Genomic DNA, 26,729 nt, shown 5'->3' on the forward strand with positions numbered 1-26,729 from the left:
TGTCAGGGGGCTCTTTTACTTGTCAAAGCCCCCCCCCCCCATGCTATTGTGCAGAAAAGGGCATTCCCTGGGCTTTGTTTTGGTTTTTTTGGGGCCTCTGGAGAAGGATGCCCGAGGCCTGGTGCGGTGTTGGATGCTCGCAACAATTTCCTTTTTTTTTTTTTTTTTTTTTTTTTTTAAGTTTGCAAAAGAAGAAATTAATTAAAAGTTAATTAGCTGTGTCCAAAACGAATAACGCCCTTTTCTCCTTGAATCTAAATAATTAATGCATCCATTGCCAGCATTAATAAATGTACATTTCTAGCTTAATCCTAATTATCAGTGTATGACTATATATGTTTTGGAGGGAGAAATACAGTGCACACATTTAAATAATTTATTCTATAAATATTTAATTTGTGAGCATCATGGTTACGCTTCTTTCAGGGGTTCGATCATTAAAAATGTGGAAAATGTGTAATAACCAAAAAAAGTTTTAATGTCATAAATAGTCCAGTTTATTATTTGGTTTCCCAAAATTAATTTATCATTACATTCTGAATACTCTTTTGTTATTATTATTATTATTATTATTATTATTATTACATATTTTGTGTATTTTTCTAGAGACCTTTAATTTGTGTATTTTTTTTCTTTACTATAGTAGGTAAAGTTTGGATTAGATGAAGTTCGGAGGGTGAAGGGGGCTCTTGAGGCATTTTGGATAAGTAAAACTTAAAGAAATAAAGGATTGTCAGAGTTTTTCTTGAGGAAAAAGTGGCGACCGACCTGCCTTTTTGCATCATGTTGTGTATTTTACCTTGTAGCCGGACCTTTTCACGCTGCCGGTTGGTCTCTGGGCATCCCGGAGGCACCGAGGAACCCCCTCCCCAACACTTACAGCATGGTCTTTTTTGTGTATTAATGTATAAGATACCCCTCGGTCATTTTTTCCCCCCTCACTTCTTGTGACCGGCATCAAAACTTTCCAGTGGAAAAGCTGTGGTTAAAAAGTGACGGATGGATGAGGCGCCCGGTAGCAGAGGAGGGGGGGGTGGCGGGGTCTGAGGAGAGGTAGGCCGCAGACCCTGCTTGGGGAGCTGCTCAAATGACTAACACCCTTGGGAGCAATGGTCAGCCGTCGGCGAGTGTAAAAACAGTCAAGTTCACCCACACAGGAGGGAAGCGGGGCGCCAGAAACGGAGCTTCTCCGCAGGATAGGGGGTGGCTGGGGTGGGAGGTCATGTAAACGTTGGATGGATCTCCGGCCGGGTTGGAGGAGACAAGAGCCTTCAGGGTGGGCTGCTGGCATCTCAATCTGAGCAGCTGAATGGGTAAAGCTGCTCCCCCTTGTTAGCACCTTTCTGGCATGTTGGGGGCCGGTTAAAGGGTGGATGATCACTTGTGTGTTGTACATAATGATGTAAAATTATAAACGCCTGGTTGCAATATTATTTACTTGACGGTTGGATAAGGTGACTGGTAACAGGGAGTGGGGTGGTCTTGTGAGAGGTAGGCCGCAGACCCTGATGGGGGTCCGCTCAAATGACTAACGCCCTTGGGGAACAATGGTTAACCGTCAGCGAGAGTAAAAACAGAGATAAAGTTTACCTACAAGAGAGCCGCATAGGGGATGGCTCGGGTGGGAGTAGGGGGTGGTGGGGTCATGTACCCGCGGGATGGATCTCTGGCTGGGTCAGAGGAGACAGGAGCTGAGTTGGTAGTCCTGGGGGTGGGCTACTGGCATCTCAACCTGAGCAGATAGGTGAGCGCTCTCGTTTTTAGCACTCATCTGACAGGTTGGGGGATGTTCGGAAGGGGGGGCGGTCACCCTCTTTTAAAATGTTTGTACGGTGCTTTATGTGACAACGTACACATACTAATTTGCGTCTCGCACATTTAAAAAGCGATGTTGCGATGTTATTTACCTGACAAAACCGTATTTGATCATGTCTTATGCATGAAATGTACATAAAAAAAAAAAAGAACCTGACAGCTTAACATATTCTTTTGTCGGCGCCCAATTCAAACTCTTGATTGCCAGCCTTTCAAGTGAAATTCTGCGCAGTCTGATTGCATTTCAAAAGGCGGAATTCACTCGCGCTCTTCACTGCCGTATCCACACAATATCACCTCTCAGAGACGCCCGTTTAACTCAGGTGCGAGAGCTCAAGAGGCTGTTTATGTTGAAAAGACGAATGGAGAGAGAGCTTTAACACACCGGCGCCCCGGAGTCAATTTGTCAACACTTCCACCAAATAGCACTTCATATTTAAGCTACTTGTGCGCAGCTTTATTTATGTGTGACACATCAGAACATGTCCTCTCTGCCATTCCATTTGATGTGCCGACTATCAAAGACGTGAGAAGCGGGAAAAATGAGTGCTGACGAGCGACCTGAGCGCGTATAGCGAAGGGAACGTGAGGACGGGGGGGCGGCAGAGGGTAGGAGGAGCAAAGGCTCTGGCCCACATAATATTTTTGTTCTGCGCTCTGATCAAACAGTCGGCATGTCAAGGCTGTAAAGTGCATAATTAAGTTCAATAAAACATACTGGGGTCTCCGGAGCCCCCAATTTGGGCCCTCGGAGTTGCATCCTCTCCACAGTCGACACTTTCGGATCATTCCTACGCCGATTGACCGAGAAATATCATTTGTGAGTCCTAATCTGAGCAGAATGCCTTGAACAAGACTTGAATTTGTCTCCGCAGTTTATATTCCATCACTGATACTTCCTTAAGTATTCTTTTAGATTGTCTGCTTGATTTGGAGGGCTTGCATGCCAGCTGTGGATGATCTCAAATCTCCAGAGGGAATGCTCTCCTTGAGAAAAATAATTGTGCGTAAACATATTTGGACATTTATTTATTATTAATTGTTTTGTTTGTTCTGTCTTGGACGTGGGACATCTTCTGGTAGAGTTTGTTCTGGAATGTGAGAGGCCTAAGAGAACCCCAATCCATCATGCCATCCTTCATCCCCTGAATCCCTCAACCTCATCCCTGCTCTGGCCTCACTTGCAGCTCATTAGCGTCTGGCGGACTGTTGTGACAAGTTGTCATACCATGACATAAAGCAGAAGAAAAGGCAGCTTTAGCGTAGACGCACCCTTTTTCTTCCCTTGGCCCGAGAGCCATCCCCTAGCCCCCTAAGGTTGGCACCTTCACATTTAGGGCCCTGTGAGGTGCCACTAGGCGGAAACGCAAGGCCAACAGCTCGTTCCTGTCCAGAACATCCACATCGGTCTTTACAGCCTATAGTCTCACTCCGTCACTCCTCTAGTGACACACCTCCAGGAGGTCTGACTAGAAGCCGCACATTGATTTGACTACTTCCCACGGAATATTTTTTTAACAGTCATTTATTAATTTTGATCAAGACCTCCCTTGGTGCTCTGGGTGCATCTGTTAAAAGCAGCCTCAGAAACCTTGGGGTTGTGTTAGATCAGTCCATGACTTTGGAGGGTCACTGTCGTCAACTGACCAAAAACTGTTTTTGTCATCTCAGAAATATTTCTAAAGTGAGAAATTTGTTTGGATCTCGAAATGATCATTCACGCGTTCATTTCGTCTCGCATTGACTATTGCAATCCTCTTTTCACTCTCTTCAACAAGTCAACCCTAAAGAGACTTCAGACTGTACACGATGCGGCTGCCAGACTTTTGACCGATGCACCCAGAACAGCCCATATTCCCAGATGTATCCAGTCTTCATTGGCTTCCAGTTAAATTCCGCATTGAGTTTAAGATTTTAGTCCTGACATTCCGTGCGTAGCATGGTGGGGCCCCTCAGTACATCACTGACTTGCTATGCCCCTACTCTTCAGGCGCAGCTACGGTCTTCAGGCCAGCGTCTTCTAAAACCACGTGGAGACCTGGCATTCCAGGCTATAGCTCCCAGACTCTGGAACTCTTTGCACCAGTCCCTCCGTGATCTTGACTGTGTTGAAACTTTTAAGAAACATTTGAAAACTTCTCTTTTTAGTAAAGCTTTTAGTTAATGCACCTCAAACTATCAATTTTAATCCACTTTGTATCATTTATATGATGTTGCCCTTGTTGCTTTCATTGAATTGTTTTACTTCACCTATGTTTTGTACAGCGCTTTGTGATTTTATCTGAAAAGCGCTTTATAAATAAAATGTACTTACTTACTTACTTACTAACTTTACTGCTATCAATTTGGCATTCATTTCAAAATAGATTAATTGCTATGAATTTTAAGTTTGTACACTTCTGCTCGCCATGGTTGGGAATGGTAGGACCCCAGAAAGTGCTACAGTGCTTAGTGGAAACCGGGCTTGAAAAAGTGAGTGTTCAAGTCATATAAGGCTCACAGCTGGAAGTAGGAATAGAGCGGTGAATAAACAGCACCAGTGGCCATATCAGTCACAGAACAAGAGGTGGCAAATCCCACGCTTGCACTCAAGCGTGTTGCCTTCCTTACGCCGCAGCAGCAGGCAGGCAGGCGCCCTGTGTGTCCTGGACAAAGAGTGAAGTCTGCGCATTCATTGATGGACGCATGCGTACTCTCAAACTGTCTTCAGGGTCTTGTGAATGTCTTTTTGGAGGCTTGAAAATTTTCGGCATACTTTGCTGGACAAATGGTATTGTCTGATGCTATATTTGTTTGTTGTGGTGAAGGATGCTACTTAGCGGGGGTGGAAACGGACAGGAAGCATTTTTTTTTTTTTCTATCTTTGTGGAGAAGCCTCCCACGTTGCCTGCTTTTGTCTGCTGGCGCCTTGTTGGTGTTGAAGCGGACAAACACGAGAGTTTTTCGGCCACAGAGGAGGAGCCAAGGCCTTCTTCTTTCAGGGACCACCGGGGTATGCATCTTTGACAACCAGAGTGGATTTTTGCATGGAAAGGGAAAGTAAACACTTTCCTTTAGGTATGGCAAGAAGACAAGCGTTCCTTTCCTTTTGAGTCAATGTGTTGCACGTGATTGATGATTCTCAGTTGACCAACCAATGTACTTCAGAGGGTATACTACCCTTCAGGTACCCGGTACCCTCGCAGTGTATAACCCACAGTGTCGCTAGCTTTTTCCTCAAAGTAAGCCCTGCACGAAACCCACATACTTCTTGGTGTAAACTAGAAATCCACTGGGTTTTTTTTTTAACTCTTTCAGACCTCTTTAAGTTTGGTCTCAGGCCTTTTAATAGCCGAGACCTCTGGACAAAAGACTTTTCCTCCAAATCTACGCGAAAAAAGCTTTTTACAGCGCAGATGAAGAATCGACAACATTCTTTCACATCATTACTCCAGGGAGGAGGTTAGGGGGTGAAGGAAGAGAGGGAGGGAGGGTAAGGGAGCACGAGCGACAGGACTCGTCAGCTGTATGCGGCAGCTGTCATCATCCGTTTTTTTTTCTTTCACCCCTTCCCATCATCCGTCTATTCTGGATGTGCAGATCAGATCAGCAGCGCCTTGGTTTGTGTTTCTTTCTAACGAATGCCATTCCACCGAGAACCCCCCCCCAATTCAACCCTTACAAACACATATATGTCCCCCCCCCCCTCTCAGACCCACCACTCCTCCACAGCCTTTTCAGTTTGAGGCTGTGAATGAGTCCCAGGAGTCTCGCTGCCTCCCTGGAGTTCTGCGGGGTTCATTAATCTTTCATTGGGACCATGGCAATTGGGAATGCCCCACCATCCCGCTCCCCCACTTCTCCACCGCTATGGAGAGGGCTTGCACACATCCTACCCCAGATCCTCCATACTTTAGTTTGAGATGGCCATTTTACCCCAATCTGTCTACCCTGTCCACCCCCCTTGGTACATGCCCCTGGGTGAAAGCCGCCCCCTGACAGCATCCACTGCCAGAAATGTGCCACAGTTTTTCCTTTTGCATGGCTTTAAGTCACTAATGAGGGTATGTGAGTGCCTATAAGAGACCAGCGCATCAGCCCCGCCTCTCTGCCATCACCCCCACCCTTGAACATATCATCCATGTTATGATAAGCCTGATTAGTGCTGCTTCTTTGACTGCTGAGGGCAGGATAAAGAGTGAGTAAAGAAGCGAAAGCCACCAGCCTAATCTACAACACTGCTCTAATCTGGTTATCTGGTGGCTAGGGGGACTGTCCCAGGCCAGGAGTGATGAGGGGGGGCTTGTTAACTCTGGGAGGATGCGGGGGCCCATGGCAACACATCCCCCCAGCTCCACTGTAATCTTCGGGTAATTGAAAAAAAGGGATAGAGGCTGGGCTGTGTCACTTAGGAGCACAATGAGAAGATTACATAGCTCGCAGTAATTTGGCTAAAATGGATTTTCAGCCTAGTCCTCCACTCTCCTCTCCCCATGATACAGTCCCGGTCCCTAAGAACCAAACCCAGGGAGAGAGCAAAGTGTTAATGACTGTGGATTTACATGCCCTGTCTCACTTTTTGGTGGTTTGCCGAAGATCGATTAGTGTGGTTAAAAAGTGCTTTATCACGCGGGGCCCAAATGAGCAGTGGCAACCCTCCAGGGCCTCATAGATTGTTACTGGATTCCAGGGTGACACCACAGAAAAGTGTTTTTAATTACAAACCGCACCGTTTTCACTGAAGCTCAGTGGTTTGGCGCCGGGAGAACACCCGGAATATGATACTTCTTATTTGCGGAGTCTCTCTCTCGTTCTCCCCAGATATTAACCCTTGCCTCTTGTTTTCTCTTGTCTTTCGCAGTCTAATAAGGTTCCAGTGGTTCAGCACCCTCACCACGTGCACCCTCTCACACCTCTGATCACCTACAGCAATGAGCACTTCACACCAGGGAACCCACCCCCACACCTACAGACAGACGTGGACCCCAAAACAGGTACGTGTCTGGACTTCAGTATTGGGAAGTCAACACTTGCATACTCTCTCTCTCTCTCTCTCTCTCTCTCTCTATGTCCTCTACTTGATGTCCATATCCTACTCCCCCCCCCCCTTCCTCCCCTGATTGTACATAATGTAAATAATTCATTGTGATTATCTTGTGTGATGACTGTATTATGATGATAGTATATATGATAGTATATATCTGTATCATGAATCAATTTAAGTGGACCCCGACTTAAACAAGTTGAAAAACTTATTCGGGTGTTACCATTGTACGGAATATGTACTTCACTGTGCAACCTACTAATAAAAGTCTCAATCAATCAATCAATCAATACTGAAATCACTTCACATGGACAGTTTTTGCATTAAAAACCAGCAATGGGCCGAAAAACCTTCTTCATTTTTTGGACTATCGATACTCCAAAACATATTGATCTCGTTTTGTTTTGCCTCACTCGCTGACTAATGAATGCTTTTTGTTGGTCTCCAGTCTGCATTTTAGATAATAACACCGCCTTGGCCTTGACAAGGGCTTCCGAATAATGTACCAGCTGCTGTTTAATGTAGTGCCTAATGGGGCGGCTTAATTAGACTTAATTAATTAACGAGACTTATTAGGTTCCCAACACTCGTGACTGGTTGACTAGCTTTTATTACTGACGTGTTTTTTTTTATCGAGGTTTTGCTTAGTCAGACTGCGAAAAGGCGGCCATGTTGGCAAAGAGGACGAAACGGAACATTTTTTTTCATTCAGATTGTCAGAATAAACATTATAAACTGCGCTGACTTAACTAAATGTATTTTTGTATTAAATTTGATTATCACTGAATAACCTAAAATGTAGGAAGTCAATAGTGTAATGATTTACCCGATAATTTGTAGTTTGCACCGTATTCTGCATTTACTTGACTTTTGCTAACCTGCTGGGCTAGTTAGCATTAGCCCAACTAGCTATGATTCAAATAGCTTTGCTTGCATCCAAAGTTAACATTCGCTTCTCTTTACTCTAATCTGTCTCGTTATTCTGCTTTATTACATATATAGCACTGTTGTTACTTAAATCGGGCGTACAGTGTATGTCTGTCTAAAAGTTCGAAGCTACCGTTTAAATGCTAGTGTTGTTCGAGGGATGTAACGATATGAACATTTCATAACACGTTTATTGTCACCAAAATTATCACGATTATTGAATGTGCTCAAGAAGTACTCATACACAATTATAACTAAGTTTTATTTAAAAAATCAAACACAATAAATCAATAGTCACACAGTATACTTTCTTTGCAGAAGAAATATGTTCTGGCTACTTAAGAGCCATATCATTTTTGAGTGTTTAGATAATGTTTATCTTCTTTCGTTTAAATTTGTATAAGTTTTCTGTTGGTTTTTTTTAATGATAAAGAAAAAACTGTGTGTGGGTCTTTACGTCCAGTTTATGTGACGTCACACACATTCACTTCCTGTTGTCACATTGCTTCGAGTGTTGATCGATCTGTCTAAGAGAGCATATTCTGTAGGTTTAATGTGCACAACAAAATCATGTGTTTATACTAGGGGTGTAACGGTGCACAAAAATGTCGGTTCGGTACGTACCTCGGTTTAGAGGTCACGGTTCGGTTTATTTTCGATACAGTAAGAAAACAACAAAATATACATTTTTTGGTTATTTATTTACCAAATTTGTAAACAATGGCTTTATCCTTTTAACATTGGGAATACTATAATAATTCTGCCCACATTAATCCACATTAAACTGCCTCAAGTTGTTAAATAAAATTAAATAAAATGACAAAACTTTACTTGAACGTATAAAAAGTGCAACATTAAACAGTTTCAAGTCAACTCATCATGATTAATTTATTACAGCATTTAGGAAGCCTGTAATTGATTTTTATTATGTAAATGTTATATTTTTATCAACATGTGATAGCAGGGACCCTGCCATTCAAAACTAGGCTGCTCCATTACTAATGATTAATGTAACTATAGCTGAAAAAATAGTACAATAGCAATAGGAGAGACTATTCATCCCTGAACACCATGGAGTTCATGTAGGCTTTATGATGCAGTTACATTATTATATCAACTATCAGAGACAGAAACTCTTCATTTAATATAATGTCCTTTTTTGCTGCTTCAACACAGCTCAATCAACACAGAAAAAGGTCAAGTGAAATAACAGACAGACAGGGCTTTGCTGTCCGTAACACACACAGACACACCGCAAAATGAGCTAACGTTACGCTAAAAGCTAATTAGCCTTCACCTCAAGCCAGGACTGCGAGCGAGCTGAGCTGCAGTTTATATTTCTAGAACGTCAACGGGCTCATAGTGATGTTACTAGTAGTTGACTGGGAGGTGTTTATTATCATTTGGGGAGAGTCCGCGGCTTGATGCTTACCTGCTAAACGCTAAGCACTGACTACATGCGCTCTGAGTACGCACTACTGATTGGCTGTTACCGCTCTGTATGTAACCAATCAGATGGTTGTGTGGGTGGGACAATGCTGGGTGCTGTGTAGAGTACTGACAGAGACAGGCAGAAGGAAGCGGAGCAGCTTGTTAAGACTTTAGCTTAGCTTAATATGTTCGTGTGGAAACTCGTTCGGTACACCTCCAAACCGACCCAAACCCCCCCGTACGGAAACGGTTCAATACAAATACACGTACCGTTACACCCCTAGTTTATACAGGTTTAGATTGGGGAATGTCTTTTTGTAATAAAAATATTCTAATGACTCTTGTGTCATCGGTCCGTAGGTTTGTCAGTGTTATTAATCACGGTTATACGATGGTTTTAATTTAAAATAGTAATATTGATTGTGGGAAGTTTTACTGCGGTTTATACAGTTTATTGTTCTGATTTTTAATAATACAACGTCTCGTATTAGACATCATGTTTGTTTTTCAGACATATTCTATTGTGCTATATTAGCCTACTGAAGCGCTATTAAGCAGGAATGAATGCTAGTGCCAACAACGGGAACATTTTTTGCAATTTTTGTGGACTGATTTATCGGAATGACAGGTGGTCGGAAATTTGGGACAATCTCTATTCAAGTCCATGCTTAAGGATATTGAGGCAAAACTAACCAACTTACTAAATAAATATGAATCAAAATGCAAACAATAATGACAAATGTGGTTCTCCCGCTTCAATGTTGACATGTCGTTATAGACAATTTTATAGATGCCGCTACATCAAAGGAGGAACACGAAAGACGATTGAAGTAGTCACCAATCCGCATAAATTAGACAAATGTGTTGTTAAGCAATACCAGCTACCTGTTTCCAGGAGTGTTTTTATGTATACACAATGATGTTGGTGACAGGCGCCTCTCTGTGATCGCAGTCGTATTTATACTGTTGTTAACTTGTAAACCATCGTCAGTTTACATAACGGTAATCTTCCGATTCCTGAGGAAAAAAGTGACAAAAATCGTGTTGTTCCACCTTTCTTCACCTCTTCCCCCTCTGCCTCGTGCAAACGCATTGTGCCGCTGTCGCCTTGCGAGGCCTTTGATCAGGAAGTGTGATTAAGCAAGCAACAAGCCTTCCTCCTCCTCTTCCTCCGCGTCTTCTTCTTCCCATCTATGATGTGCGACACTTTCAACAAAGACGGAATTGTGACAAAAGATTCTTGCGTCTTGTCTGTCCACCTCCTCACTTCTCATGTCTTTTTTTTTTTTTTTTTTTTGCCACAGGAATTCCAAGGCCTCCACATCCTCCAGATATATCTCCTTATTATCCGCTGTCACCTGGCACCGTAGGCCAGATCCCCCATCCGCTGGGATGGTTAGTACCACAGTAAGCAAACATTTTTTTCTTACTCTTTGTCCTTTTATGAGAATAGATGAGAAAAACGTTTACGTTGTACTGTTTGCATTGTGTATGAAATTGAAGTCGGGCTGTACCTGCTCACGGTTTAGTCCATACCTCGGGTTTTCAGTTAATGGTTCCGGGACAAGCTTTAATTCTATTTTTAAAGGAAACTGCTCACAGGTATTTCTTTAAAGGCCTACTGAAAGCCACTACTACCGACCACGCAGTCTGATAGTTTATATATCAATGATGAAATCTTAACATTGCAACACATGCCAATACGGCCGGGTTAACTTATAAAGTGCAATTTTAAATTTCCCGCCACACTTCCGGTTAAAAACGTTTTATTATGCTGACGTATGCGTGTGACGTCACGAGGACGTAGAAAAAGCTCTATTTTCATTTCATAATTCCACAGTATTCTGGACATCTGTGTTGGTGAATCTTTTGCAATTTGTTTAATGAACAATGGAGGCTGCAAAGAAGAACGTCATAGCCCTGTGAGGTCCGGTTGCTATGTTAGCCTTAGCGTCATCAGCAACAGCATTGTTAAGCTTTACCAGGCTGAGAATTAGTAACCGTGTAGTTACATGTACATGGTTTAATAGTATTGTTGATCTTCTGTCTGTCCTTCCAGTCAGGGATTTATGTATTTTGTTTCTATCTGCATTTGAGAACGATGCTATCACGTTAGCTCAGTAGCTAAGTGTGTCACCGATGTATTGTCGTGGAGATAAAAGTCACTGTGAATGTCCATTTCGCGTGCTCGACTCTCATTTTCAAGAGGATATAGTATCCGAGGTGGTTTAAAATACAAATCCGTGATCCACAATAGAAATCCAATGAGCCAGCTTGTACCTAAGTTACGGTCAGAGCGAAAAAAGACACGTCCTGCACTGCCTCTCGTTCTTCACTCTAAGGTTCCTCATCCACGAATCTTTCATCCTCGCTCAAATTAATGGGGTAATCGTCGCTTTGTCGCTCCGAATCTCTCTCGCTCCATTGTAAACAAAGGAAATATGTGAGGAATATTACCTCCTGTGACGTCACGCTACTTCCGGTACAGGCAAGGCTTTTTTATCAGCGAGCAAAAGTTGCGAACTTTATCGTCGATTTTCTCTACTAAATGCTTTCAGCAAAAATATGGCAATATCGCGAAATGATCAAGTATGACACATAGAATGGATCTGCTATTCCCATTTAAATAAAAAAAAATTCATTTCAGTAGGCCTTTAATAAATAAAATTCAAAACTAGGGCTGTCAAAAATAACAACTTAACTCGTGATTGATCACAAAACATTATCGTGTTAATCATGTAATACGCAGATTAATCACACAATATAACCTTAACTGAGGATGGTTACCTGAAAGTGGATTGTTATACGGTCATTGATCAGGTCAATGCATTGGTCAGTGCAAATATGAATGAGGACACGCCGACTGGTGTGCTTGCTCGCATGTTTTGCTTCAAAATCCACCCGCACGGTACTTTAAATAAAGCTGTTACCAAGTTTTGAGCAAATAAATGTAGTGCATTCAAGTAACATATTTTTAAAAAAAATCCTGTATGACATTCTGACAAGTAAATTGCATTTGGGTCCAAATATAGGGGTCTTTTTAAAGTTAATTTGAATTATGCAAGTGAGGTATAACCTGGGATTAATCGTGATTAATCCAAATTCAAAAGTGATTAATCATGATTACAAAATCAAAATATGTCCATAGTGCTGTCAAAATCATTTGACAGCACTATGGAAAAAGTTTTAGACACACACAGCTCTGGCTTTGGGGTCCAAGCCGAGGATGTCGTTGTGGCTTGTGCAGCCCTTTGAGACACTCGTGATTTAGAGCTTTATAAATAAACTTTGATTGACCGATTGATTTTCATTGGTACTTTGGATAGCCATGACTCCCGCTAGCCCATTGCTTTGTTTACAGAGTAGACACGAGACAGTTACACTTCTTGTCCCTCACTTAAAGGAGACCTCATTTTTCTCATCTATTGGTGCCTGCTTCTGTGTATTTGAGATCGACATAACTACTGAAAATTTGAAATCAAACCGTGGAGTCATTGCGTACATATTTTTGAAAACAATCTTGTCTTCCTTCATACTTCCTCCAAACGGTCCTTTTGAAATTGTGTTCAAGTGTGACGTCAGCGGATGATCTATATATGGTAGACATTTACCCTAACATCCTTCCTTGAGTCAGCCAATTTGTATTTATGTAAAACCGGCTGTGCTACAACAATCATGTCGACGTCGAAACCCATTGAAGGAAAGTGCTCTGTTGTTTGTTTGCTTTAACCAACGCAAGTCCCTACACTGACTTTCAGCATCATTTGAAGTAAAAGGTTTTAACTAAATTTTAACTTTTAAAAATCGTGGCAATGTGCCTTCATCTGTCAAGAAGTTGCTTCGAGTGTGTGCAAATATAAGCCCTCAGACAGACCTAAATTGATTTTCCGAAAGAAAGAAAAAATACTTTCAATGGCGGGCTCGGTGACTACTATTTATAGTTATGGAGGAGACAATGAAGTAATAACAGTAGGTTAGAAATGTGTGAATGATACATTAGCAATGTTAGCTCAAGTTGTTGTGTAGCTAACTTAGCCTTCTACTGTGACAATAGCATCACTGTCCACTAGGGATGTCCCGATCCGATATTTGGATCGGATCGGCCGCCGATATTTGCCATAAAATGCGTATCGGCAAAGCATGGGAAAATGCCGATCCAGATCCAGTTTTTTTTAAAATTACGGTCCGTGTTTTCCAACGCACCGATTTAAATAATACATTCCACTTTTCTGCTGCTCCCTAATTTCCGTTCCGCATTTCCCAGCACACTTTCAACACATCCACAGGTCTGTGTCCTAACCGGTTAAGACGGCCATGTGAATTAAAAGTTACCGGTAAAAAATGTCAGCTGTCTCTGTGCGATATAGAAAATGACTACATCGTGATATTCGAGTATACGTTCTCACGCAGTTGCTTTTAGCTGCCGGCATTCCACGACAGGCTCTTCCCGCTCCTTCTTGTGTCTGCTTCTCACAGACAGCAAGCGCACCTTCTTACACACGTCACATACTGTCACGTCATACGTCACATACTCTCCCAGCGGAGAGGTAGCAGCACGGCTAACGTTAGCTGTGATGCTAGCGTAGCCGTGTGAGCGGTAATAATGAAGGAAGAATGAATGGATTCCCAAGAAAAACAGCAGGGGGTCCATCGTCTGGCGGTGGTTTGGCTTCAAGTGGGAATATGTCGAACAGACAACCGCAATAACAAGTGTGGGTCAAAAGTGTTGCTGTAAAAAGTAGCATTACTGCTAATATGTAGCATCATTTGAAAAGTCCCCTGCTAGAAAATGAAGAGTGTTTGAAACTCCGCACGTCAACATCTCCATTGTGTATTATTCAAACTCACCTAATTCAGCTGGCTAGTAACCCTTTTCAACATGAATCCGACAACTAAGTAGGCTAAATAACTTTAAACTTTAATACATGCTCGGCCAGTATTCGTATCGGATCGGAAGTGCAAAAACCTGGATCGGGACATCCCTACTGTCCACTGGCAAAATTAAGAATGATTTTCCTAAAAAGTAATATTAATTGGATCAGTGCCTACTGTGTTTGTCAATGGACCAGTTAGTATTATAATCTGTTATTACATTCGCGATGTCGCTCGTAGCGTGGTTTACTGTAGCCAGCTCGACCCTCCATTGTTTACTAATGTTTAAAGCAGCAGCAGTGAAAGTATTACAATTATATAGAATAAAGAAGCATTTTATTGTCAATAAACACATGGATATTTAGCATTGGAGAGATACAGACCTTAGTGTATAGTTACAGACCAGCAGCCTGGCGTCTAAATCCCTCTTGTCCGACCGCATAGTCTCCTTATCACACCAACAATAAAACATGGTGATCCCGCTATATCATCTGAGATGTCGTGTTTTAGTGAAAGTCACTCAAAACAGATGGCCGGTGCCGGTCATCGATGTCCAAAGTGCACTATAAAAGCAAGAAAGCTAAAAGACTACAAAACACTTCTGTGGGGTTGGGGGGGCGAATGCTGACTAGGCATGAGTGGGTGTGGTGAGGAGGGGTTCATTTGCATTTAACAACTCTGCCTCTCAAAAACAGCTTGTATTCAAAGGGAGTAAAGACATGGCTTACAAATAGGTCTGGTAAAAAATGTGCATAGATTTTGTTTTACAAAGAACCATCATTACATGTTATTTAGACCAAAATTAATGTTTTAAAAATAGACCAAAAAAATCATAATATGACCCCTTTTAATGTTTTCCCTGTGGGAACTCGGTACTCTTCTGTACTTTTCTTAAAAATATCCGATTACAAAGACATGAACCGCTACACCCTCAATATCCTACTTAGTACTAGTGTCCACTGCATCGGACATTGTTTTTGTTACACATTTCAGGACACAAAAAACAAATGTCCCCTGTAAAGGAGTATAGTCTTCCCTCGTTTATATTGGTTCCGATAATCGTGATAAATAAATTTCCGCAAAGTAGGAATCATTAATTATAAATGGAATATTTTCACAACGAGAGCATAAATAACCTATTTATGACCTGGAAACGTCTTTCAATATTATGAGAGCCCTCTAGACACAAAAAACACCCTTTAGTCACCTTTCATGATTGGTTGAAGAGTTATCTTGGTGGCAAAGAACAGTACGTGCATATGAATAATGTAGATTCAGATAAAAAGATTATAACACATGGAGTACCCCAAGGTTCTGTACTGGGACCAAAATTGTTTTTATTGTACATTAATGATATCTGTAAAATCTTTTAAAAAAACTCAAATGTATTCTCTTTGCTGAAGTCTGTACTGTTCTGGGCAAGACCTTGGCCAACTCTTAGGGACTGCAGAGAGTGAACTCCACATACTAAAGCAATGGTTTGATGCCAATAAACTATCAATCAACCTAAATAAAACAAAATATATAATTTTTGGAAATAGGAAAAATAACAAACAGTGTCATATAAGAATTGATGATATGGAGATAGAAAGGGTGTATTCAACAACATTTTTGGGAATCCATATAGATGATAAATTAAATTGGAAACTGCACATAAATATACTTAAGACAAAGATGGCAAAAAATATTGCTACGTTACATAAAATCAAAAACTCCGTAAATCAAAAGGCTCTTATCATGTTATATAATTATTTTGTAGTCCCTTATCTTAATTATTGTGTCAAAATCTGGGGTAACAATTACAAAACAAACATTAAATCTATATTCTTACTTCAAAAGAAAGCGATTAGAATTGTAAATTATGCAGATTGTCATGACCAACCCAATGCTCTGTTTATTAAATTAAAAACATTAAAACTGCACGATCTTGTTGACCTCAACGCTGCTATTGTGACGTACAAAGCTCATAACCACATGCTGCCTCGGTGTCTACAGGAGAGGTTTGAACCCAGAGAGAATCCCTATGACCTCAGAGGTTCAGCTGTCTTCCAGAAAGCTAAGATAAGAACAAGCTTAAAAAGTAGATGTGTTTCTGTCAGGGGGGTTCAACTTTGGAACAGCTTGGATAATTCCTTAAAATGTTCCAGTTCTATTCACACATTTACAAAACACTTTAAGACTAATGTCTTGCAAAAATATATCACTCTTGAATCAACACAGTAGTTAATACTATGATCAATGTTAATTCAAATACTAAATGTGGGTTATAAATAATAATGGAAGTACAATTGTTTGTATATAGTATATACATTGGTACAGAGGTTTAACATGTCTACAATATATTTCAACATGCCTTTACTGTGTATATAATTGAATTGTGTTTATGTTATGTATAATGTGTATTTATAATATGTTGTACAAAGGACATTTAATAATTTTCGGAAGTTTATTTTGTACTTGACATTGTTTATAGGGTTAGGCGCAATAAGTGTTCAACTTCAGCCTAAACCCTTTCGGTCTGCAACGTTTTCATTTTCAATTTATGAATGTACAACTGTTTGTTTATTTTGTTGACGATTGACCGAAGAATAATAAACTTGAACTTGAAACTGGAACCTTTACACTCTTTAATGTAATATAGTAATGCTTTCGGAGGCTTAGCCAATCAGTGGCCACGATACTCAACAGCGCACTCTGATTGGTTTTGCTCTCTTAAGTGGCCAAATCTACTGTAGTATTGATATTTTTACTTCATTTAGCCATTTTTATGCTTGGAAATGCTTAATTTAGGGCAAACATTTTATAGAATATGGAGAGAAAAAAATCAGCAATGTTGTGAAGCAGCAATATTTGAAGCGCGCTGTAGCGAGGGACGACTATTTATGACCCTTTATTCCTAACTTTGCTCATTTCTCGACCGCTGAATCCCGACTTCCTCCATAATACTATTGAGCACGTCTCTGTAGGGTCAAATTAGAGTAAAGAAGCGTGATTGCCCGCGTTTTACCCACAATCCCGCACGGGGACTCTCCCTGGGTAACTCTTGTCAACACTTGTTAATATGACAAAAGGCTACAAATTAAGCTCTGTTAATTTAATGTTTTTCTCACCGCAATCTAAATACCGAGAAAGGGCCCCCGAGCGCAGCCGCTGCGCCCCTTTGATTCGCCGCACTTTATTTTGGTATAAATTTACATTCATTATTGTTTGTCTTTGGATGTGTAGACCTCAATTAGCGTGATGGCTCCATTTAAAGAGAACCGCACTTCGTCTTTAATTATCACAACAAAACACCTAGTTCCAGCTCTGGGGGCTGGGAGGGGGCTGGGGGTCTGCGCCCGCTCTGCGAAGGGTTATGAAATTTAATTAGCCGTTGCTATCAAGATTTGTGGCGTTCAAATTGTTGAGAGTTTCTCCGGGCTTTGATGTGCGCTCTGCAATCCCCTGGATTTTTGTCCTGATCAAATGAGAATAAAAGGCGGCGGCGGGGGCAGACGGACCGGAGGGGGTTCTTACCTTCCTCTTCCATCAACCTTGTTTCCTTACCTTTCTTCTTCCCCCTTCTTCACAGGCAAGGTCAACCTGTTTATCCAATCACAACAGGGGGTTTTAGACACCCCTACCCAACTGCGCTCACTGTCAACGCATCCATGTCAAGGTGAGCTGAGCCCTTGGCACTGAACACACACACACACACACACACACACACACACACACACACACACACACACACACACACACACACACTCAACTTAACTTTTGACTGGTGCTCCAAGTTCTCCCTTAAGGACGCCTTCCTGTCTTTATTCAAAAGGCCAAACCTCCAGCGAGGGAGGGTGCTCAAATATTAATTCTATTTATTTTTTCTAATGAGGCCCCTGAAGAACATTTAGCCCCCGCTGCACGTCAAGCAGCAGTGCTGTGTCCTTGCTGCACCAGACAGATAAATATACACAGCGGCACTTTACAACAACAACAAAAAAACCCCACTTAGCTTGGTGACGACTTTAAAGGGGAACTGCACTTTTTTGGGGGAATGTTGCCTGTCATTCACAATCCTTATGTTAGACAAGAACATATTTGTTTTAGTTTTACTTATGTATTCTAACTCGTAAATAAACCCTACCAAAAGTCAGCTAACACTTACACTGCAAAAAGTCAGTGTTCAAAAACAAGAAAAAAAAAATACAAAAATGAGGGGTATTTTATTTGAACTAAGCGAAATTATCTGCTAAAAGAACAAGAAAATTCGGCTTGTCAAGACTTTCCAAAACAAGTCAAATTAGCTAACCTCAACGAACCCCAAAATGCCTTAAAATAAGTATATTCTCACTAATTACTTGGTAGAAAAAAAGAGACTTTTTTGCTCAATATGTTGAAAAATATTCTTAAATTAAGTAAATGCTAGTGCCATTATCTTGACATCGTGATTTTTTTTCATGCTTGAAGTAAGAAATTATTACTTTAAAAAAGTAGTTTTATACTTGTGAGTGTTGATGACACAGCTTTGCAACAGTTGATATTCAAGCATGTTTTACTCAATATAGGTCATCAAATCTCAGCTACAAGCTGTAATATCTTACTGAGATCATTTAGGACCAAAACCCTTAAAAGAAGTAAAACACTCTTAACATAATATCTGCCTAGTGAGAAGAATTATCTTATCAGACAGAAAATAAGCAAATATCACCCTTATTTGAGATATTTAATCTTACTTACATTTCAGTTTTTGCAGTGTATAAAGCGCTCTTAAAAAAACCTCCATCAACATTTAAAACACCAATGTTTGCTTTTCTCTTCAACAACAACAGAACCTTAGATTTTTGAGCCTGAATATAAGGAGGAAGAGCTACAAATTTTAGAAGCTGCGTGCTAAACAGCTCCATCTTTCGTTAAACACTAAGCATCATGTAGCAGTATTGCTATGTGCTGAACAATATATACTGTACAAACTATGAACATAATAAAACAATCACTTACTGTACAATTTCTGCTCTTACTGGGATGCCAACTGATTAGATGTTTACCGTATTTTTCGGAGTATAAGTCGCACCGGCTGAAAACGCATAATAAAGAAGGAAAAAAACATAAGTCGCACAGGAGTATAAGTCGCATTTTTTGGGGAAATTTATTTGATAAAACCCAACACCAAGAATAGACATTTGAAAGGCAATCTAAAATAAATGAAGAATAGTGAACAACAGGATGAATAAGTGTACGTTATATGAGGCATAAATAACCAACTGAGAACATGCCTGGTATGTTAACGTAACATATTATGGTAAGAGTCATTCAAATAACTATAACATATAGAACATGCTATACGTTTACCAAACAATCTGTCACTCCTAATCGCTAAATCCCATGAAATCTTATACGTCTAGTCTCTTACGTGAATGAGCTAAATAATATTATTTGATATTTTACGGTAATGTGTTAATAATTTCACACATAAGTCGCTCCCGAGTTTAAGTCGCACCCCCGGCCAAACTATGAAAAAAACTGCGACTTATAGTCCGAAAAATACGGTATATCTTCCCGTTTAAATGAAGAATTTATCATAATCCGCACGAGTGTGCCGCAAACGGGCATCTTTTCGTGTCTTTCTTGCGATCTTCGGGTCTAAGTTGGATGTCAAAGTTGACCAGCTTCTCGGTTTATGGCAACAGCCTTCTACTATCCAGGTGAGAGACATGATTTATAATCTAGAATTAACTTTTACCAGCTCAGAGGCGATGCAGCAGCTCACTGGTTCAATATGTCAATATAGCAGCAAAAGCTAGTGAGCTCACTGTAAATACAGTTAAAAGTACTTTGTCAGCTTTAGTGCTTATAATAAAAATATCGCAAATAATTGTAAAATATTTAGGTCACGACATCTATATGAAATATAGTTTTGTTTTAGGGCTTTATGGACGCAATAGATTACTCCAATTAGCTGCATTGTTAGCCACTTAGTACTTGCCGTGTTTTACGACTTAGAAATGATTTTTAAAAAAAGGAATACGTATGTGTTCTTGTCTAACATAGAGATTGTGAACAACAGGCAACATTTTTTTTAAAAGTGCCGTTCCCTTTTCAGTGCTGTTGTGGACATTAGTGCACTCACTATAGGGGTGTTGTTGATATGTGTATTCATGTTATATGCATAAATGTCTGTTTTTTACAACTGTTTGTGCTCTTGAGAAACTTTATATTGTCTGGAAAAGAAATAAGGACACCAACAATTAACCACTAAAAGGACGTTTAGAATTAAAGCTGATTTGTAAAGTTTGCATATTGGGGGAAAAAAACATTGGTTATTGGAAGGCATCGGTGTCCAAAGTGTGGCCATGGGGCTTGTTTGCGGTCAGCAGCTTGTTTTTTTTATAGGCCCTCAGTATAGTGTAAAAATGTATTAAGATAACATATATTACACTGAATTACATTGTCACTTTAACCCACAGCTAAGTTGACAATGTTTGTTCAAACACCTCAGCGTACAGTATATACAGTGGAACCTCTATTTACGAACTCAATTGGTTCTCTAACAGGGTTCGTAAATTGAAAAGTTTGTACGGTGAAGAAAAGTTCTCCATAAGAAACAATGTAAATATGAATAATGGGTTCCAACCTTGACAAAAGTCCCTGCTATAGTTCAGGTTTGTACACTTTGAACGCAATATAAAGTGCTATACAGTACTATATGTATATCAGACAAACATAACAAGGGACTGATTAATTAACTAAATATTTATTAAGAAGCTAAAACAACAACGAGAAGCTGAACTGTACTGTATGCTCTTCTCTGCCAAAACGCACACACACAAAGAAGTCCCTTTGGTGCCCTCACAAACAATCCGAAATCACAAAAATCCTTAACTTTAACAGCCACATTAATCCAATAAACATTTAATAACGTAAACATTGGCAACATCAGCTCACGTGATGAGAGAAAGGAGCAGACAGAGGGGAAACAAGCACTGTTAAACGAGAGGTAGTCGTCTTCTCCTTTGGGAAATGAGTCTCTTCTTACAGAAAAGTTAGTTCTCATCACAAATAAACACTTGACGTGGTACAAAGTCAACTTTCTTAATCTCTTCAATATGAGCAAGCACAAAATGGCTGCCTGTGGGACACAAAATGAACGAATGAAGCGTTGGTACTCAGAGACAGACATGCTTAGCACCCAGATGCATATTTGGCTCAATCAAAACGTTTGTAAAGCAAAAAGTTTGCAAATGGAGCGGTTCGTAAATCAGTGTTCCACTGGACTTAACATTGTCGTCAAAAATCCACATTAAAAATGTGTTGATAATAGTCGGTGACGTCATCGCTTGTGTTTTTCCGAATGGAAACGAACACGCGCAAGTCAGCATCACTGGTGACCCCCAAGCAACCGGAAGAGAAAAGTGGCTGTAACAACACCGCCAGCAAAGACAACGAAAGTTTGGGAACATTTCACCTCAAACATGTCAAAAACACAAACAATTTGCTCAATTTGCATAATAATGGAGATTTAAAGCGGAGACTTGCCGGTAGACTAGGAGTTAACTTGTTAGCTACCTAGCTAACAACAGAGAGACTGAGTTGCGCGAAAGATAGCTTTAACTACCCAAGTCATCCAGCTAAACTTTGTTTAAATAGCTTTCTAAACTAATCACAACATGCCGTTTTTTTCAGGAAGTTTGATAGCGCTGGTGTTTTGTTGTTGTTGTTGCTGCTTTTTGACTGTCCTTTGTTGACTTACACATTGTTTCTTTGTTTTTATCAGCACTTTGCCTGTCCTGGCTTTTAAATGGACACAAGTTTAATAAGAGCTATTATTATTTTTGGAGGAGCCTAATGAGCAGTTCCTGAATAAATATTTCTGAATAAAATAATCATCTTTATTGTTAGTTTGTCTAAGAATATTTTAAGATACATTTTATTAGAGCCACTGAACAGGTACGCTTCATTATCTGATTAGTCAACTAATCGATAAAATAGTCGATTGGTTAACTTTTAAAATTAAGGGTACTGACAAAAATGTAATTACTACTAAATCACGATTCTTATTTGTACCAATTCCAAATTGATTCTTTAATCTAAAAAAAAGGAATAACAATTTTTAATAATAATTAGCCGGTTTTAAAAAAGAGGTTTTTAGGCCATCTTTGGCTTACTCGCTGAGGAGCTTTTGTAACTTGTAACTAGGGATGTCCGATAATGGCTTTTTGCCGATATCCGATATTCCGATATTGTCCAACTCTTTAATTACCGATACCGATATCAACCGATACCGATATCAACCGATATATACAGTCGTGGAATTAACACATTATTATGTCTAATTTGGACAACCAGGTATGGTGAAGATAAGGTACTTTTGAAAAAAAATTATAAAATAAAATAAGATAAATAAATTAAAAACATTTTCTTGAATAAAAAAGAAAGTAAAACAATATAAAAACAGTTACATAGAAACTAGTAATTAATGAAAATGAGTAAAATTAACTGTTAAAGGTTAGTACTATTAGTGGACCAGCAGCACGCACAATCATGTGTGCTTACGGACTGTATCCCTGCAGACTGTATTGATATATATTGATATATAATGTAGGAACCAGAATATTAATAACAGAAAGAAACAACCCTTTTGTGTGAATGAGGATGGAGGTTTTTTGGGTTGGTGCATTAATTGTAAGTGTATCTTGTGTTTTTTATGTTGATTTAATTTTTTTTTTAAAAACCAAAAAAAAAACAACCGATACCGATAATAAAAAAACCGATACCGATCATTTCCGATATTACATTTTAACGCATTTATCGGCCGATAATATCGGCAGGCCGATATTATCGGACATCCCTACTTGTAACCTGTTTTGAAAAGGTTTTATCATCATCCATCCATCCATTTTCTACCGTTTGTCTTAATATACCAAATACCATTTTGAATCGAGAATCCTGTCGAATCATTACCGTAAAAATTGGAATCGAATCAAATGGTGAGTTTTTGTAAAATTCACATCCTTAAAATATATTATCATTTTTGTAGCTGCCTGTTGAGCAGCACTGGTTCATAAAAAAATATTTCTGAATAAAATGATCATTGTTAGTTAGTAGGGCTGTGAATCTTTGGGCACCACACGATTTGATTCGATTCTTGGGGGTAACGATTTGATTCAGAATCGATTCTCGATTCAAAACGATTCTCGGTTCAAAAGCTAGACTTTTTTTTTATTACCATTAGATGCCATTTCTATGATTAACTACATTCCTCCATACAATAGATAAATACCTCTAATTAATTTCTATATTACTTCAAAGAAAACTGGTTTTGTTTGAATAAGTCAAATAAGGCAACAAGAGAAGTATCCTACTCTGCTCTTTTCTAAAGTAAATCTGTACAGCAAATATAGTCATCTACATCAATAATTTGATATGCCTGAGGACAGATTGGAACAAATAAAGAAAATGTAATTGATTTTATAATTTTTTTAATTGATTTAAGAATCGTTACAAATAAGAATTGTGATTAATGTGAAAATGTATTATTTTTGAGACCCTTATTTGTTAGCCAATAGCTCAAGATTAATTGCTAACTTACAGTAGATCCACCTAATACAGGCCTGGGCAGTTATTTTGACTCTGGGGCCAAATTTTGAGAAAAAAAATGTCTGGGGGCCGTATAGCTATTTTTAGGAACACTAATTCAAAACCTCACAATAATGTCTGATTGAATGCTAAAAACGTTATGACAGACCGCCTTAAAAAACGGAATGGAATTGTAATTTTTTTTACTGAATGAGACACCCAGAATGTACATGAAAATAAATAATGTGGGATTACAATATTAACTACGAACGATAAAACACTGAATATTGACAACATATGAACGTCACACCCCCTCTCGATCGACATGTTTTTCAATCAAGCGAAACTCAACAAAAATGCAAAAAATGGTGCATCGTCTGAGCTGCTGTGACTTAGATGACCATAGTAACTAATTAGATTACCATAGTAACTAGTACATCATGCAAAAGCGCATAATTCAACCATTTAAAAATAGTTTGTATAGTTCAAGACTCACGGTAATTTGAAAACATCACTGCACATCATAATGGCAGCTACAGTTTCCATCTTAAAGATCTAAAAAAAATATTTGGGAATGTCCGGCGGGCCAGATTGAAAACATTTACTAGCCTTCTGGATAATTCTGTTTTTTTTTTTAACCATGTGTAGTCGTGTGTTTTATGAAATTGCATAGTCACCTTTTGAAATAAACTCATCTTAATCTCCCAGGCCTTAATTTGCCCAGGTCTGACCTAATAGGTGCATGTTTCATAGTTAGATTAGTCGACTAATCGTTAAGATAGTCAATGATTAGTCGTTCTTTGCAGGCTTAGTATATGCTGCATGCTAAAAGTGACAAAACAGGAAATTATATCGACAACTACTGGCCTGGCATGCATACTACAGCACTGACAGGCATTTTTTTTTTTTTGCCGTTGTTTGTCAGTAGTTTTTTATCGCAAATTTTCCCAAAGTTGTTGGCTCCTCCCTCCTCTACAGACTTGCGGGGCTTGTATAGCGGCGGGGGCACGCGGGGCCCGAGCGCGAGTCTGATTTCGATTGGTATTCTATTGAAACCCCGGTGACTTTGATGGATGCTGCCCATGCAGGGTGGGAGAAAACTGACTTTTCAATCCGACCCAGCTGCGTCTAAGTCGTTAAACGGTCCTCTTATAGCTCGTTGAACCAGATCTTTTATGGAAAAGGCCCCCGGAGCAAAGGTGCGGACATCTGGCAGCGCCGTCCATCCCAACTGGGTTTTAAGCGACTGCTAATTCGCTCTCTTAGCGGCCGCCCCCGCATTGTCTTCATACTACTTCCAGTTGTCGCTAATTGAATCTGCCGGCTGTGGTCGTGGCGAGGAGCTAATGCGCTGTGATGAAACCCCTAATTTAATTAGAGTAACTGAATTGAAGGGGAGGAGGGCCCGGAGAGGTCTCCAGAGAAGGCTTTAACACGAGGCGCTGGTCCTCGTATAAAAAAAGAGAAAAAGTTAATTATTAATGTCTCACGTTGACTTGAAGACGGCTCCTGAAGCACTCCTGACCCTGAGTTAGGATACAGGAAGGCAACGTGGTAGACGGAGCACCTTGGACCTTGCGGCGGTTAAAAATGCATCATGTTGAGTGAAATATTGGCTAATGATGGCTTCTCTGCCCCTCCTGTATTGTGGTTATGTGCATGTGACAGGTGGGCGGCCCTTTGATACGTTGGCCCCCCCCCACTTCCCAAATCCTGCTCCTCCTCGGGAGAACCGGGCGCATCATTACACATTAAACAGGCTTCACGTCGGCAATTAAATGTACCGACGATCCCGCCCCCACCCCGTGTACCTCGACCAGCCGTACTCACCTTTCCCAATTGAGACATCGGGGCCCCGGGGTCTGGTGGGCGGACGGTGACGGGGGCCCTTTCGTTCCCTGTTAAATTGGTCGGATGATGATGATGATGCCCCCGCTCTTCAAAGGGACCGGCCATCATGTTTAAACCATAACCTGCGCCAGGAGGCGGCAGGAAGGAAGGAAGGATGGATGGAGGGATGCACGGATGGCGGTAGGAGGGAGGAATCAGAGCAGTGTGGAGGTGTCGAGAAGGGACGGGAAAAGAAAAGGCAAATTCAGAACAGAGGAAATTTTAACAAGTGCACGGGGAAGAGGCGAGAAGGGAGGAAACGAGAACACGGCAGTCCCTAATGATGGGCGACGCTCCGCCGTTGCTACCGCCGCCGCCACCGAGCTCCCCATCAGCAGATGACATGGCACAAACACCGACGTGTCAGGGATGAAGGCAGGAGGGGGGGGGGGGAGAGTTTGAAGGGTGTGTGTGTTTGGGGTGGGGGTGGGGGGGCTGCCCTCACAGTCCCCTGAGATGGCCTCCGACAGAAACTAGTTGTTCCTGGCGAGTTTATCCTCATCATTATATTCTGGCTCGGAGCCATGCAGCCAGACATGGCGAGATAATGAGCTGTGCACAAAAAAAGGGAGGAGGAAAAAGAAAGAAATATTCCTTTTTTCCGTCTTTCTTGGATGTGTGGTCATATGGTTCTGTATAAACAGTGCGCACTCAAATCGTGTCATTAAAAATATTTTTCTTCTTAACCGGAGTACGTCTTTTGGAATGCTTCAATGCCAGAATATTCCTGTCCCCCGAAGAGATCGACTTTGTGTAGTTGAGGTTTGTTCTTCCACGAGTTGACTCAACGGCGCCTCTGCTGGTTTCAGCCAAGTTGTGCACTTCTCATTTCTGCGGATGACGTCATAAAATCTGACGCATCAGTTCATCGATTTTAAACCTCAATAGGCACTAAAAATTCTAATGGACTTACCAACTTTTTCGCTTACATTATACCAGTGTTTTTCAACCACAGTCTGGTGTGCCGTGGGAGATTATGTAATTTCACCTATTTGGGTCAAAAATATTTTATGCAAACCAGTAATTATAACCTGCAAATAAAGTGCCGTTGTTGAGTGTCTGTGCTGTCTAGAACTCGGCAGAGTAACCGTGTAATACTCTTCCATATCAGTAGGTGGCAGCCGGTAGCTAATTGCTTTGTAAACGTCTATCTAATGCAGGGGTGTCAAACGTAAGGCCCGTGGGCCGGATCAGGCCCGTGAACAGGTTTTATCCG

At 40.5% G+C, this 26,729-nt stretch overlaps 1 protein-coding gene across 21 annotated transcripts in view; it reads left to right on the plus strand.

The window, feature by feature from the left end:
* The window catches only part of tcf7l2 (transcription factor 7 like 2), a 210,758-nt gene that overhangs the window by 156,161 nt on the left and 27,868 nt on the right, over positions 1–26,729 (plus strand). For all 21 annotated transcript variants that reach the window (XM_062055569.1, XM_062055571.1, XM_062055575.1 and 18 more), the window contains 3 exons: positions 6,656–6,788; positions 10,501–10,603; positions 17,640–17,726. In XM_062055569.1, coding sequence (XP_061911553.1) covers positions 6,656–6,788; positions 10,501–10,603; positions 17,640–17,726 — 323 coding nt within the window. The remainder of the gene's footprint in view (positions 1–6,655; positions 6,789–10,500; positions 10,604–17,639; positions 17,727–26,729) is intronic.

This window comes from Entelurus aequoreus, linkage group LG08, assembly GCF_033978785.1.
Source record: "Entelurus aequoreus isolate RoL-2023_Sb linkage group LG08, RoL_Eaeq_v1.1, whole genome shotgun sequence".
NCBI lineage: Eukaryota > Metazoa > Chordata > Actinopteri > Syngnathiformes > Syngnathidae > Entelurus > Entelurus aequoreus.